Genomic DNA, 14,593 nt, shown 5'->3' on the forward strand with positions numbered 1-14,593 from the left:
TGTACCTGTCCTGGGAGTGTTTGATGGGGACAGTGTAGAGGGAGCTTTACTCTGTATCTAACCCCGTGCTGTCCCTGTCCTGGGAGTGTTTGATGGGGACAGTGTAGAGGGAGCTTCACTCTGTATCTAACCCCGTGCTGTACCTGTCCTGGGAGTGTTTGATGGGGACAGTGTCGAGGGAGCTTTACTCTGTATCTAACCCCGTGCTGTACCTGTCCTGGGAGTGTTTGATGTGGACAGTGTAGAGGGAGCTTTACTCTGTATCTAACCCCGTGCTGTACCTGCCCTGGGAGTGTTTGATGGGGACAGTGTCGAGGGAGCTTTACTCTGTATCTAACCCCGTGCTGTACCTGTCCTGGGAGTGTCTGATGGGGACAGTGTAGAGGGAGCTTTACTCTGTATCTAACCCCGTGCTGTACCTGTCCTGGGAGTGTTTGATGGGGACAGTGTCGAGGGAGCTTTACTCTGTATCTAACCCCGTGCTGTACCTGTCCTGGGAGTGTTTGATGGGGACAGTGTCGAGGGAGCTTTACTCTGTATCTAACCCCGTGCTGTACCTGTCCTGGGAGTGTTTGATGTGGACAGTGTAGAGGGAGCTTTACTCTGTATCTAACCCCGTGCTGTACCTGTCCTGGGAGTGTTTGATGGGGACAGTGTAGAGGGAGCTTTACTCTGTATCTGACCCCGTGCTGTCCCTGTCCTGGGAGTGTTTGATGGGGACAGTGTAGAGGGACCTTTACTCTGTATCTAACCCCGTGCTGTCCCTGTCCTGGGAGTGTTTGGTGGGGACAGTGTAGAGGGAGCTTTACTCTGTATCTAACCCCGTGCTGTACCTGTCCTGGGAGTGTTTGATGGGGACAGTGTAGAGGGAGCTTTACTCTGTATCTAACCCCGTGCTGTACCTGCCCGGGTATTCATGGCAACGTATTGTAATGAAAGGTGACATTGTTATTAGTCTGAGCCAAGTCCTGCCTCATTCTCCCAGTGCTCAAGCTCTGAGGGTATTTCAGTGGGTAACACTGAGGCTCCTGCGGCAGCACGGTGACACAGTGGTTAGCACTGCAGCCTCACGGGGCCGAGGTCCCAGGTTTGCATATTCTCCCCTTGACCTCAGAAGGCTGTGGAGGCCAAATCACTGAGTGTCTTTAAGACAGAGATAGATAGGTTCCTGATTAATAAGGGGATCAGGGGTTATGGGGAGAAGGCCGGAGAATGGGGATGAGAAAATATCAGCCATGATCGAATGGCGGAGCAGACTCGATGGGCCGAGTGGCCTAATCCTGCTCCCACGTCTTATGGTTTGTGTGGGTTTCGCCTGCATAACCCCAAAATGTGCAGGGTGGGTGGATTGGCCACACGCTAAATTGCCCCTTAATTGGAAAAAGAAATGAATTGGGTAGTCTAAAATTTACAAAACCGACTGAGGCTCCATAGACAGCAGCTTCCAAACCCACGACCACTCCCATCTAGAAGGACAAGAGCAGCAGATACCCGGGAACCCCACCCCCTGGAGGTTCCCCTCCGAGTCACTCACCACCCTGACTGGGAAATATATCGGCCGTTCCTTCAATGTCGCTGGGACAACATCCTGGAACTCCCTTTCTACCAGCACAGTGGGTGTACCTACACCTCAGGAACTACAGCTCACCACTATTTCTGAAGAGTGACTAGGGATGGGGCATAAATGCAGGTCTAACCAGCGACGCCCACGCCCCGCAAAGGAATGCAAGGGAAAAAAATTCTCTCTGCACAGACAGTGCTGGACCGAGTGTTTGCAGCACTTTCTGTTTTAATTTCAAATTTCCAGCATGACGTTACGACAAAATGTGGCTGAGACACAACAAGGATTTCGGAATGAGGAAGGGGGTTGACGTTGAGAATCCATCGAATCCCTCCAGTGCAGGAGGAGACCATTCGGCCCATCGAGTCTGCACCGAGCCTCCGAAAGGGCACCCCACCCAGGCCCACTCCCCTGCCTTGCCCACGCAACCCCTCCCCTGCCCTACCCACGCAACCCCTCCCCTGCCCTACCCACGCAACCCCTCCCCTGCCCTACCCACGCAACCCCAACCCTGCCCTACCCACGCAACCCCTCCCCTGCCCACGCAACCCCTCCCCTGCCCTACCCACGCAACCCCTCCCCTGCCCTACCCACGCAACCCCAACCCTGCCCTACCCACGCAACCCCTCCCCTGCCCTGCCCACGCAACCCCTCCCCTGCCCTACCCACGCAACCCCTCCCCTGCCCTACCCACGCAACCCCTCCCCTGCCCTACCCACGCAACCCCAACCCTGCCCTACCCACGCAACCCCAACCCAAGTCGCACCTGGGTGGGGGCAATTTATCGCGGCCAATCCACCGCCAACCTGCGCAGCTTCGGGCTGTGGGAGGGAACCGGAGCACCCGGGGGAAGCCCACGCACACACGGGGAGAACGTGCAGACTCCGCACGGGCAGCGGACCCAAGCCGGGAATCGAACCTTGTTTCGAGACTGTACACAATCCTGAGCAAAAGCCTGAATAGGAATATTAAATCACAGCTGCTTGAGGTTCGACAGATAAAGTACCAACCCGCAATTGCTGGTCGGGGAAGGTGGAAATGAAATGCAATCACATGATGGAATCTCCAAGGTGAGCATGTGACTGCCCTGGTGACCCAGACCTGCTTTTTACAGATATATGCTTTTGTTTGGGGGAAGATAATAATACGGAAAACTTCGAGTGACCTTGAGAACTTAGCAAGAGGTCAGAGAGACAGAGAAATGACGGGAGACACCGAGCGAGGTATTGTAATTGGCAGCTCTGAAATGTGTTGGCAAACGCAAGTGACGCAACGCCCTAGTAATTAAATTCATGACCCGTTAATGAATATTTTTCAGAAGTTGGTTGTTGGAAGGAGCCTCAATGCTCAGGACAAACCCTCGCTTCAGAGTCACCAATACTGCACACGGAATGTCAGCTTTCATCACACACATACTGGCAGCCATGGAGCAGGGTTTGAACCCACAACCCTCGCTCCAGAACGTGAAAGACGCTACTGTGCGAAGGCAGAGTGAGTGGGAGCACAAATGAAAGGGAAATTAAACAAGGAGAAATGAAAGCAGGGGGAGATTTTGAAAAGGTTTCCCACCCTGGGCTGCATCACAAAGCTTCCAGCACAATCCCATCAATCGCCTGAGGTGTTCACTGCCCAATCATTCCTCCCAGCACAGGACACACTGCATCAACCTTATGGAATGCCAGCAATGATTATTATCAAACTGCGTCCATCGGGACTCCTTCAGGAAACAAGAAACAGGTCCCCAAATCGGACTCCTCCAGAAATGCTCCCCTCTCTCCCAAACTGTGTGCTTTCCTTGAGAAAATACCAGGAAGCTGGAGGTCCCAAACTGAACTCTGCTATTCCCCCCAGGCAGGACACTGAACTGGATACAAATATATATATATATACAGCAAAGGAAACAGTCAGCAAATCGGGCAGATTCTGCAGAGGGAGAAAGAGTTAATGTTTCAGGTCGAGAAACATTATGACCTTAAAAAAGGTCACAGAGCTGACACGCTAACTCTCTCTCTCTCACCGAGACCCGCTTCTTGCATCTTTTTGTTTGCTTTTAACCCCTTAACGGCAGCGTGCCAACCCCCAAGCCAGCCCTCACTAACCACGCCACGCAGGAAGGACAAGACACGGAGCCAATCTCTCCTGGAAGACCAGGCAAACCCTGAATTTGAACAAAAAAAAACTGCAACTTAGAAAACTAGGCCCCGCCAAGCTGCCCCAGGTCCTGGTCAGGACAGACACCCCTCCAAACTGTGTGTGGGGTGACCCGAACCCCCCACACGTGTGTGTGTGGGGGGAGGGGGTCGGTGCAAGATTTGTGTCAGCTCCTTGGTGATGGGGGGTGATGGCGGGGGGTGCGCGGGGGGGCGGGGTCAAAGCCATCCAGCTGCACCTCCCGCCCACCTGCACATCCTCAACCTCTGCAACATTTGCATCCAACTGCGTTTGAAGTGAGGCACGGACGCAGACACACACACGCAGACACACATGCAGACGCAGACACCCACACGCAGACACACACATGCAGACACACACACACGCAGACACACACGCAGCCACCCACACGCAGACACACACATGCAGACACACAGACGCAGACACACACGCAGACACACAGACGCAGACACACACGCAGACACACACACACGCAGACACCCACACACGCAGACACCCACACGCAGACACACACACACGCAGACACACACACACGCAGACACACACACACGCAGACGCAGACACACACACACGCAGACACACACACACGCAGACGCAGACGCAGACACACACACGCAGACACACACACATGCAGCCACACATACACACGCAGACACGCACACACAGACACACACACATGCAGCCACACACACAGACGCAGACACACACACGCAGACAAAGCAGCAGTTACCCGAGGCACGCGAGGTGCCTGCTTGGGCTTGCCTTGAGGAAGCGAACTCTGCTTGCACTTGCTGTGGGGAGACGTGTCCTTGCCATCCCCAGTTCAGTGCTCGAAGCCCCAGGTGGATGAACTCCCCCCTCCCCCTTCCCCCCCCCCCCACCACTCCTCCTTACCTGTCTCCAGGCGATCACAGGTGAGCTTCGGCACATGCCCCTGGACACTCGCAGCACTGTGTTGCATTGTAAAGCGGCCATATTCCACCCGAGAGAGAGGAGGCAATGCAGCGAGCTATAAAAAGAAAGGGAGCTTCAGCAGCAGAACCTGGCAGGCTGCAGCGAGAGAGAGAGGGAAATGACTTAAAGCTTAGCAAGCAAACCGAGCCCAGCCGCTGTAACGAGCTCCCTGCTCCCTGCGCTCTGCCTGAATATTCAAATCAACATCATCTCCCTCCCTCCCAACCACACCGAACACATGGCAGAAAGAGCCAAGCATTTAAAAGCAGGTCACAATTAATGGTGCACACCCTTAAACTGTCACTCACGCTGCAAGGGGTTATTGGGTTCTGGCTGAATGCCAAACCTTGTTCCTGTGCCTGTGGGTGGGAGGGGGGGGGCGGGGGAGGGGGGGGGGGGGGCAGGGAAGCAGGATCGGGGTGGGCTGCCTTGTGAGGGAGGAGAGGTTGGACAGGCTAGGCCAACTCCCCGGTCACCGAATTCTCAGACGGGCTTATCCAGCGCAGGGTGACGATGTTGGCCAGTTCCCCGACGACATCCCGCTCCCTGGCAACAGTCCAACCAGTTTGCGTGAAATCCTCACGTCATATTTGAAAATCGCTTATTGTCACGAGTAGGCTTCAATGAGGTTCCTGTGAAAAGCCCCTCGTCGCCACATTCCGGCGCCTGTTCGGGGAGGCTGGTACGGGAATTGAACCGTGCCTGCCTTGGTCTGCTTTAAAAGCCAGTGATTTAGCCTATTGAGCTAAACCAGCCACTATTTGACCCCCGAGGTGAGTTTCTGACCTCGTATCGCAGGATCGCGGAATTATTTTGGCCTGAAGGGGGGCCATTCGGCCCATCGTCTCTGTCCCGGCTCTCCAGACGAGCATCGTGTCTCAGTATCATTCCACCGCCTTTTCCCCACACCCCTGCACATTCTTTCTATTCAAATAATTGCCCAATGCCCTCTCGGGCAGCACGGTGACACAGTGGTTAGCACTGCTGCCTCACAGCGCCAGTGTCCCAGGTTCGATTCCCGGTTTGGGTCACTGTCTGTGCGGAGTCTGCGCGTTCTCCCCGTGTCTGCGTGGGTTTCTTCCGGGTGCTCCGGTTTCCTCCCACAAGTCCAAAGATATGCAGGTTAGGTGGATTGGCCGTGATCAATTACCCTTAGTGTCCAAGAGGTCAGGTGGGGTGACTGAGTTACCCACACCCCTCCCTATCTCTGTAACCTCCTCCCACACCCCTCCCTATCTCTGTAACCTCCTCCCACACCCCTCCCTATCTCTGTAGCCTCCTCCCACACCCCTCCCTATCTCTGTAACCTCCTCCCACACCCCTCCCCATCTCTGTAACCTCCTCCCACACCCCTCCCTATCTCTATAACCTCCTCCCACACCCCTCCCTATCTCTGTAACCTCCTCCCACACCCCTCCCTATCTCTGTAACCTCCTCCCACACCCCCCCCTATCTCTGTAACCTCCTCCCACACCCCTCCCTATCTCTGTACCTCCTCCCACACACCCTCCCTATCTCTGTAACCTCCTCCAACCCCACACCCCTCCCTATCTCTGTAACCTCCTCCCACACCCCTCCCTATCTCTATACCTCCTACCGCACCCCCTCGCTATCCCTGTAAACTCTTCCCACACCCCTCGCTATCTCTGTAACCTCCTCCCACACCCCTCCCTATCTCTGTAACCTCCTCCCACACTCCCTCCCTATCTCTGTACCTCCTCCGGCCCCACACCCCTCCCTATCTCTGTAACCTCCTCCAGCCCCACACCCCTCCCTATCTCTGAAACCTCCTCCAGCCCCACAACCCTCCCTATCTCTGTACCACCTCCACCCCCACACCCCTCCCTATCTCTGTCACCTCCTCCCACACCCCTCCCTATCTCTGTAACCTCCTCCAGCCCCACACCCCTCCCTACCTCTGTAACCTCCTCCAGCCCCACACCCCTCCCTATCTCTGAAATCTCCTCCAGCACCACAACCCTCCCTATCTCTGTAACCTCCTCCACCCCCACACCCCTCCCTATCTCTGTCACCTCCTCCCACAGCCCTCCCTATCTCTGTAACCTCCTCCAGCCCCACAACCCTCCCTATCTCTGTACCTCCTCCACCCCCACACCCCTCCCTATCTCTGTAACCTCCTCCAACTCCACAACCCTCCCTATCTCTGTAACCCCCCCAGACCCACACCCCTCCCTATCTCTGTAACCTCCTCCAGCCCCACACCCCTCCCTATCTCTGTAACCCCCCCAGACCCACACCCCTCCCTATCTCTGTAATCTCCTCCAGCCCCCACACCCCTCCCTATCTCTGTAACCTCCTCCAGCCCCACACCCCTTCCTACCTCAGTACCCTGCTCCCAGTGAGGTGCAGTGCTGCTTTAAGAGGGAGCAGGCAGTGGAGGTGTGTGAGGGGAGTGTGCATTGCGTATCTACAGAGGCGGGGATAGCAACAAGTTCTGCAGACACAGAACATCAACACAAAGACAAAGTGGAGGGAGCAGGGACGAGACAGCGGGGAGGAGGGAGGAGCTGGCAACAGGCGCTGGCTTCAAACGCAACTTGCAAATATGAAATGAAACGAAAATGAAATTAAATTTGTTGATTGTCACAAGTAGGCTTCAAATGAAGTTACTGTGAAAAGCCCCTAGTCGCCACATTCCGGCGCCTGTTCGGGGGAGGCTGGTACGGGAATTGAACCGTGCTGCTGGCCTGCCTTGGTCTGCTTCCAAAGCCAGCGATTTAGCCCTGTACAGCTGGAGAGGCAGAGGCAGGGGCAGGAGAGGGGGTGAACATTGCACAGGAGCTGGTCCTGTAGCGGAGAGGCCAGGAGATGTCCCAGCAGCGTAAATCACCCTGAAAATAGGGCTTCAGAGCAGTTAGAGGGATTGCAGCCGCTACACTTGGAGCCAGAAAATTGCAACAGTTGAGATGGATACACAGAGCCAGCTGCTGGTGTAGCCATCTCACCCAGTCCCTCACTCACCCTGTCCCTCACTCACCCTGTCCCTCACTCACCCAGTCCCTCACTCACCCAGTCCCTCACTCACCCAGTCCCTCACTCACCCAGTCCCTCACTCACCCAGTCCCTCACTCACCCAGTCCCTCACTCACCCAGTCCCTCACTCACCCAGTCCCTCACTCACCCAGTCCCTCACACCCAGTCCCTCACTCACCCAGTCCCTCACTCACCCAGTCCCTCACTCACCCAGTCCCTCACTCACCCAGTCCCTCACTCACCCAGTCCCTCACTCACCCAGTCCCTCACTCACCCAGTCCCTCACTCACCCTGTCCCTCACTCACCCAGTCCCTCACTCACCCAGTCCCTCACTCACCCAGTCCCTCACTCACCCAGTCCCTCACTCACCCAGTCCCTCACTCACCCAGTCCCTCACTCACCCAGTCCCTCACTCACCCAGTCCCTCACTCACCCTGTCCCTCACTCACCCTGTCCCTCACTCACCCAGTCCCTCACTCACCCAGTCCCTCACTCACCCAGTCCCTCACTCACCCAGTCCCTCACCCACCCAGTCCCTCACTCACCCAGTCCCTCACTCACCCAGTCCCTCACTCACCCAGTCCCTCACTCACCCAGTCCCTCACTCACCCTGTCCCTCACTCACCCAGTCCCTCACTCACCCTGTCCCTCACTCACCCAGTCCCTCACTCACCCAGTCCCTCACTCACCCTGTCCCTCACTCACCCAGTCCCTCACTCACCCAGTCCCTCACTCACCCAGTCCCTCACTCACCCAGTCCCTCACTCACCCAGTCCCTCACTCACCCAGTCCCTCACTCAGTCTGTCCCTCACTCACCCAGTCCCTCACTCACCCAGTCCCTCACTCACCCAGTCCCTCACTCACCCAGTCCCTCACTCACCCTGTCCCTCACTCACCCAGTCCCTCACTCACCCAGTCCCTCACTCACCCAGTCCCTCACTCACCCAGTCCCTCACTCACCCAGTCCCTCACTCAGTCTGTCCCTCACTCACCCAGTCCCTCACTCACCCAGTACCTCACTCACCCAGTCCCTCACTCACCCAGTCCCTCACTCAGTCTGTCCCTCACTCACCCAGTCCCTCACTCACCCAGTACCTCACTCACCCAGTCCCTCACTCACCCAGTCCCTCACTCACCCTGTCCCTCACTCACCCTGTCCCTCACTCACCCAGTCCCTCACTCACCCAGTCCCTCACTCACCCAGTCCCTCACTCACCCAGTCCCTCGCTCACCCAGTCCCTCACTCACCCTGTCCCTCACTCACCCAGTCCCTCACTCACCCAGTCCCTCACTCACCCAGTCCCTCACTCACCCAGTCCCTCACTCACCCAGTCCCTCACTCAGTCTGTCCCTCACTCACCCAGTCCCTCACTCACCCAGTCCCTCACTCACCCAGTCCCTCACTCACCCAGTCCCTCACTCAGTCTGTCCCTCACTCACCCAGTCCCTCACTCACCCTGTCCCTCACTCACCCAGTCCCTCACTCACCCAGTCCCTCACTCACCCTGTCCCTCACTCACCCAGTCCCTCACTCACCCTGTCCCTCACTCACCCAGTCCCTCACTCACCCAGTCCCTCACTCACCCAGTCCCTCACTCACCCAGTCCCTCACTCACCCAGTCCCTCACTCAGTCTGTCCCTCACTCACCCAGTCCCTCACTCACCCAGTCCCTCACTCACCCAGTCCCTCACTCACCCAGTCCCTCACTCACCCTGTCCCTCACTCACCCAGTCCCTCACTCACCCTGTCCCTCACTCACCCAGTCCCTCACTCACCCAGTCCCTCACTCACCCAGTCCCTCACTCACACTGTCCCTCACTCACCCTGTTCCTCACTCACCCAGTCCCTCACTCACCCTGTCCCTCACTCACCCAGTCCCTCACTCACCCAGTCCCTCACTCACCCAGTCCCTCACTCACCCTGTTCCTCACTCACCCAGTCCCTCACTCACCCAGTCCCTCACTCACCCAGTCCCTCACTCACCCAGTCCCTCACTCACCCAGTTCCTCACTCACCCAGTCCCTCACTCACCCTGTCCCTCACTCACCCAGTCCCTCACTCACCCAGTCCCTCACTCACCCAGTCCCTCACTCACCCAGTCCCTCACTCACCCTGTCCCTCACTCACCCAGTCCCTCACTCACCCAGTCCCTCACTCACCCAGTCCCTCACTCACCCAGTCCCTCACTCACCCTGTCCCTCACTCACCCAGTCCCTCACTCACCCAGTCCCTCACTCACCCTGTTCCTCACTCACCCAGTCCCTCACTCACCCAGTCCCTCACTCACCCAGTCCCTCACTCACCCAGTCCCTCACTCACCCAGTCCCTCACTCACCCTGTCCCTCACTCACCCAGTCCCTCACTCACCCAGTCCCTCACTCACCCAGTCCCTCACTCACCCAGTCCCTCACTCACCCAGTCCCTCACTCACCCAGTCCGCACTCACCCAGTCCCTCACTCACCCAGTCCCTCACTCACCCAGTCCCTCACTCACCCAGTCCCTCACTCACCCAGTCCGCACTCACCCAGTCCCTCACTCACCCAGTCCCTCACTCACACTGTCCCTCACTCACGCTGTCCCTCACTCACCCAGTCCGTCACTCACCCAGTCCCTCACTCACCCAGTCCCTCACTCACCCAGTCCCTCACTCAGTCTGTCCCTCACTCACCCAGTCCCTCACTCACACTGTCCCTCACTCACCCAGTCCCTCACTCACCCAGTCCCTCACTCACCCAGTCCCTCACTCAGTCTGTCCCTCACTCACCCAGTCCCTCACTCACCCAGTCCGTCACTCACCCAGTCCCTCACTCACCCAGTCCCTCACTCACCCAGTCCCTCACTCACCCAGTCCCTCACTCAGTCTGTCCCTCACTCACCCAGTCCCTCACTCACCCAGTCCCTCACTCACCCAGTCCCTCACTCACCCAGTCCCTCACTCAGTCTGTCCCTCACTCACCCAGTCCCTCACTCACCCAGTCCCTCACTCACCCTGTCCCTCACTCACCCAGTCCCTCACTCACCCAGTCCCTCACTCACCCTGTCCCTCACTCACCCAGTCCCTCACCCACCCTGTCCCTCACTCACCCAGTCCCTCACTCACCCAGTCCCTCACTCACCCAGTCCCTCACTCACCCAGTCCCTCACTCACCCAGTCCCTCACTCACCCAGTCCCTCACTCACCCAGTCCCTCACTCACCCAGTCCCTCACTCACCCAGTCCCTCACTCAGTCTGTCCCTCACTCACCCAGTCCCTCACTCACCCAGTCCCTCACTCACCCAGTCCGTCACTCACCCAGTCCCTCACTCACCCAGTCCCTCACTCACCCAGTCCCTCACTCACCCAGTCCCTCACTCAGTCTGTCCCTCACTCACCCAGTCCCTCACTCACCCAGTCCCTCACTCACCCAGTCCCTCACTCACCCAGTCCCTCACTCACCCAGTCCCTCGCTCAGTCTGTCCCTCACTCACCCAGTCCCTCACTCACCCTGTCCCTCACTCACCCAGTCCCTCACTCACCCAGTCCCTCACTCACCCTGTCCCTCACTCACCCAGTCCCTCACTCACCCAGTCCCTCGCTCACCCTGTCCCTCACTCACCCAGTCCCTCACTCACCCTGTCCCTCGCTCACCCCGTCCCTCACTCACCCAGTCCCTCACTCACCCAGTCCCTCACTCACCCAGTCCCTCACTCACCCAGTCCCTCACTCACCCAGTCCCTCACTCACCCTGTCCCTCACTCACCCAGTCTCTCACTCACCCAGTCCCTCGCTCACCCAGTCCCTCGCTCACCCAGTCCCTCACTCACCCTGTCCCTCACTCACCCAGTCCCTCACTCACACTGTCCCTCACTCACACTGTCCCTCACTCACCCAGTCCCTCGCTCACCCAGTCCCTCACTCACCCAGTCCCTCACTCACCCTGTCCCTCACTCACCCAGTCCCTCACTCACCCAGTCCCTCACTCACCCTGTCCCTCACTCACCCAGTCCCTCACTCACCCTGTCCCTCACTCACCCAGTCCCTCACTCACCCAGTCCCTCACTCACCCTGTCCCTCACTCACCCAGTCCCTCACTCACCCAGTCCCTCACTCACCCAGTCCCTCACTCACCCTGTCCCTCACTCACCCTGTCCCTCACTCACCCTGTCCCTCACTCACCCAGTCCCTCACTCACCCAGTCCCTCACTCACCCAGTCCCTCACTCACCCAGTCCCTCACTCACCCAGTCCCTCACTGACCCAGTCCCTCACTCACTCTGTCCCTCACTTACCCAGTCCCTCACTCAGTCTGTCCCTCACTCACCCAGTCCCTCACTCACCCAGTCCCTCACCCACCCAGTCCCTCACTCACCCAGTCCCTCACTCACCCAGTCCCTCACTCACCCTGTCCCTCACTCACCCAGTCCCTCACTCACCCAGTCCCTCACTCACCCTGTCCCTCACTCACCCAGTCCCTCACTCACCCAGTCCCTCACTCACCCAGTCCCTCACTCACCCTGTCCCTCACTCACCCAGTCCCTCACTCACCCAGTCCCTCGCTCACCCTGTCCCTCACTCACCCAGTCCCTCACTCACCCTGTCCCTCGCTCACCCCGTCCCTCACTCACCCAGTCCCTCACTCACCCAGTCCCTCACTCACCCAGTCCCTCACTCACCCAGTCCCTCACTCACCCTGTCCCTCACTCACCCAGTCCCTCACTCACCCAGTCCCTCGCTCACCCAGTCCCTCGCTCACCCAGTCCCTCACTCACCCTGTCCCTCACTCACCCAGTCCCTCACTCACCCAGTCCCTCACTCACCCAGTCCCTCACTCACCCAGTCCCTCGCCCACCCAGTCCCTCACTCACCCTGTCCCTCACTCACCCAGTCCCTCGCTCACCCTGTCCCTCGCTCACCCAGTCCCTCACTCACCCAGTCCCTCACTCACCCAGTCCCTCACTCACCCTGTCCCTCACTCACCCTGTCCCTCACTCACCCAGTCCCTCACTCACCCTGTCCCTCACTCACCCAGTCCCTCACTCACCCAGTCCCTCACTCACCCAGTCCCTCACTCACCCAGTCCCTCACTCACCCAGTCCCTCACTCACCCAGTCCCTCACTCACTCTGTCCCTCACTTACCCAGTCCCTCACTCAGTCTGTCCCTCACTCACCCAGTCCCTCACTCACCCAGTCCCTCACTCACCCAGTCCCTCACTCACCCAGTCCCTCGCCCACCCAGTCCCTCACTCACCCAGTCCCTCACTCACCCTGTCCCTCGCTCACCCAGTCCCTCACTCACCCAGTCCCTCACTCACCCAGTCCCTCACTCACCCAGTCCCTCACTCACCCTGTCCCTCACTCACCCAGTCCCTCACTCACCCAGTCCCTCACTCACCCAGTCCCTCACTCACCCAGTCCCTCACTCACCCTGTCCCTCACTCACCCAGTCCCTCACTCACCCAGTCCCTCACTCACCCAGTCCCTCACTCACCCAGTCCCTCACTCACCCAGTCCCTCACTCACCCTGTCCCTCACTCACCCTGTCCCTCACTCACCCTGTCCCTCACTCACCCAGTCCCTCACTCACCCTGTCCCTCACTCACCCAGTCCCTCACTCACCCAGTCCCTCACTCACCCTGTCCCTCACTCACCCAGTCCCTCACTCACCCAGTCCCTCACTCACCCAGTCCCTCACTCACCCAGTCCCTCACTCACCCTGTCCCTCACTCACCCAGTCCCTCACTCACCCAGTCCCTCACTCACCCAGTCCCTCGCCCACCCAGTCCCTCACTCACCCAGTCCCTCACTCACCCTGTCCCTCACTCACCCAGTCCCTCACTCACCCAGTCCCTCACTCACCCTGTCCCTCACTCACCCAGTCCCTCACTCACCCAGTCCCTCGCCCACCCAGTCCCTCACTCACCCAGTCCCTCACTCACCCTGTCCCTCACTCACCCAGTCCCTCACTCACCCTGTCCCTCACTCACCCAGTCCCTCACTCACCCAGTCCCTCACTCAGTCTGTCCCTCACTCACCCAGTCCCTCACTCACCCAGTCCCTCACTCACCCAGTCCCTCACTCACCCAGTCCCTCACTCACCCAGTCCGTCACTCACCCAGTCCCTCACTCACCCAGTCCCTCGCTCACCCAGTCCCTCACTCACCCTGTCCCTCGCTCACCCAGTCCCTCACTCACCCAGTCCCTCACTCACCCTGTCCCTCGCTCACCCAGTCCCTCACTCACCCAGTCCCTCACTCAGTCTGTCCCTCACTCACCCAGTCCCTCACTCACCCAGTCCCTCACTCACCCAGTCCCTCACTCACCCAGTCCCTCACTCACCCAGTCCCTCACTCACCCTGTCCCTCGCTCACCCAGTCCCTCACTCACCCAGTCCCTCACTCACCCAGTCCCTCGCTCACCCAGTCCCTCGCTCACCCAGTCCCTCACTCACCCAGTCCCTCACTCACCCTGTCCCTCACTCACCCAGTCCCTCACTCACCCAGTCCCTCACTCACCCTGTCCCTCACTCACCCTGTCCCTCACTCACCCAGTCCCTCACTCACCCAGTCCCTCACTCACCCTGTCCCTCACTCACCCAGTCCCTCACTCACCCAGTCCCTCACCCACCCAGTCCCTCACTCACCCAGTCCCTCACTCACCCTGTCCCTCGCTCACCCAGTCCCTCACTCACCCAGTCCCTCACTCACCCAGTCCCTCACTCACCCTGTCCCTCACTCACCCAGTCCCTCACTCACCCTGTCCCTCACTCACCCAGTCCCTCACTCACCCAGTCCCTCACTCACCCAGTCCCTCACTCACCCAGTCCCTCACTCACCCAGTCCCTCACTCACCCAGTCCCTCACTCACCCAGTCCCTCACTCACCCAGTCCCTCGCTCACCCAGTCCCTCGCTCACCCAGTCCCTCGCTCAC

The 14,593-nt window shown here is 58.8% G+C and overlaps 1 protein-coding gene across 2 annotated transcripts in view; it reads right to left on the reverse strand.

Moving 5' to 3' along the window:
• Positions 1-7,076, reverse strand: part of oxct1a (3-oxoacid CoA transferase 1a) — a 437,799-nt gene extending 430,723 nt beyond the window's left edge. Inside the window, exons 1-2 of one of the 2 annotated variants that reach the window (XM_072515595.1) lie at positions 7,029-7,076; positions 4,628-4,742 (exon numbers count right to left, since the gene is read on the reverse strand). In XM_072515595.1, coding sequence (XP_072371696.1) covers positions 4,628-4,708 — 81 coding nt within the window. In that variant the 5' untranslated portion in view covers positions 4,709-4,742; positions 7,029-7,076. Of the gene's footprint in view, positions 1-4,627; positions 4,743-4,995; positions 5,015-7,028 lie in introns of those variants that run through there. The other variant, XM_072515594.1, reaches the window with a different exon arrangement.
• Positions 7,077-14,593: the final 7,517 nt, after the last annotated feature.

This window comes from Scyliorhinus torazame, chromosome 9 (assembly GCF_047496885.1).
Source record: "Scyliorhinus torazame isolate Kashiwa2021f chromosome 9, sScyTor2.1, whole genome shotgun sequence".
NCBI classification, from domain to species: Eukaryota; Metazoa; Chordata; class Chondrichthyes; order Carcharhiniformes; family Scyliorhinidae; genus Scyliorhinus; species Scyliorhinus torazame.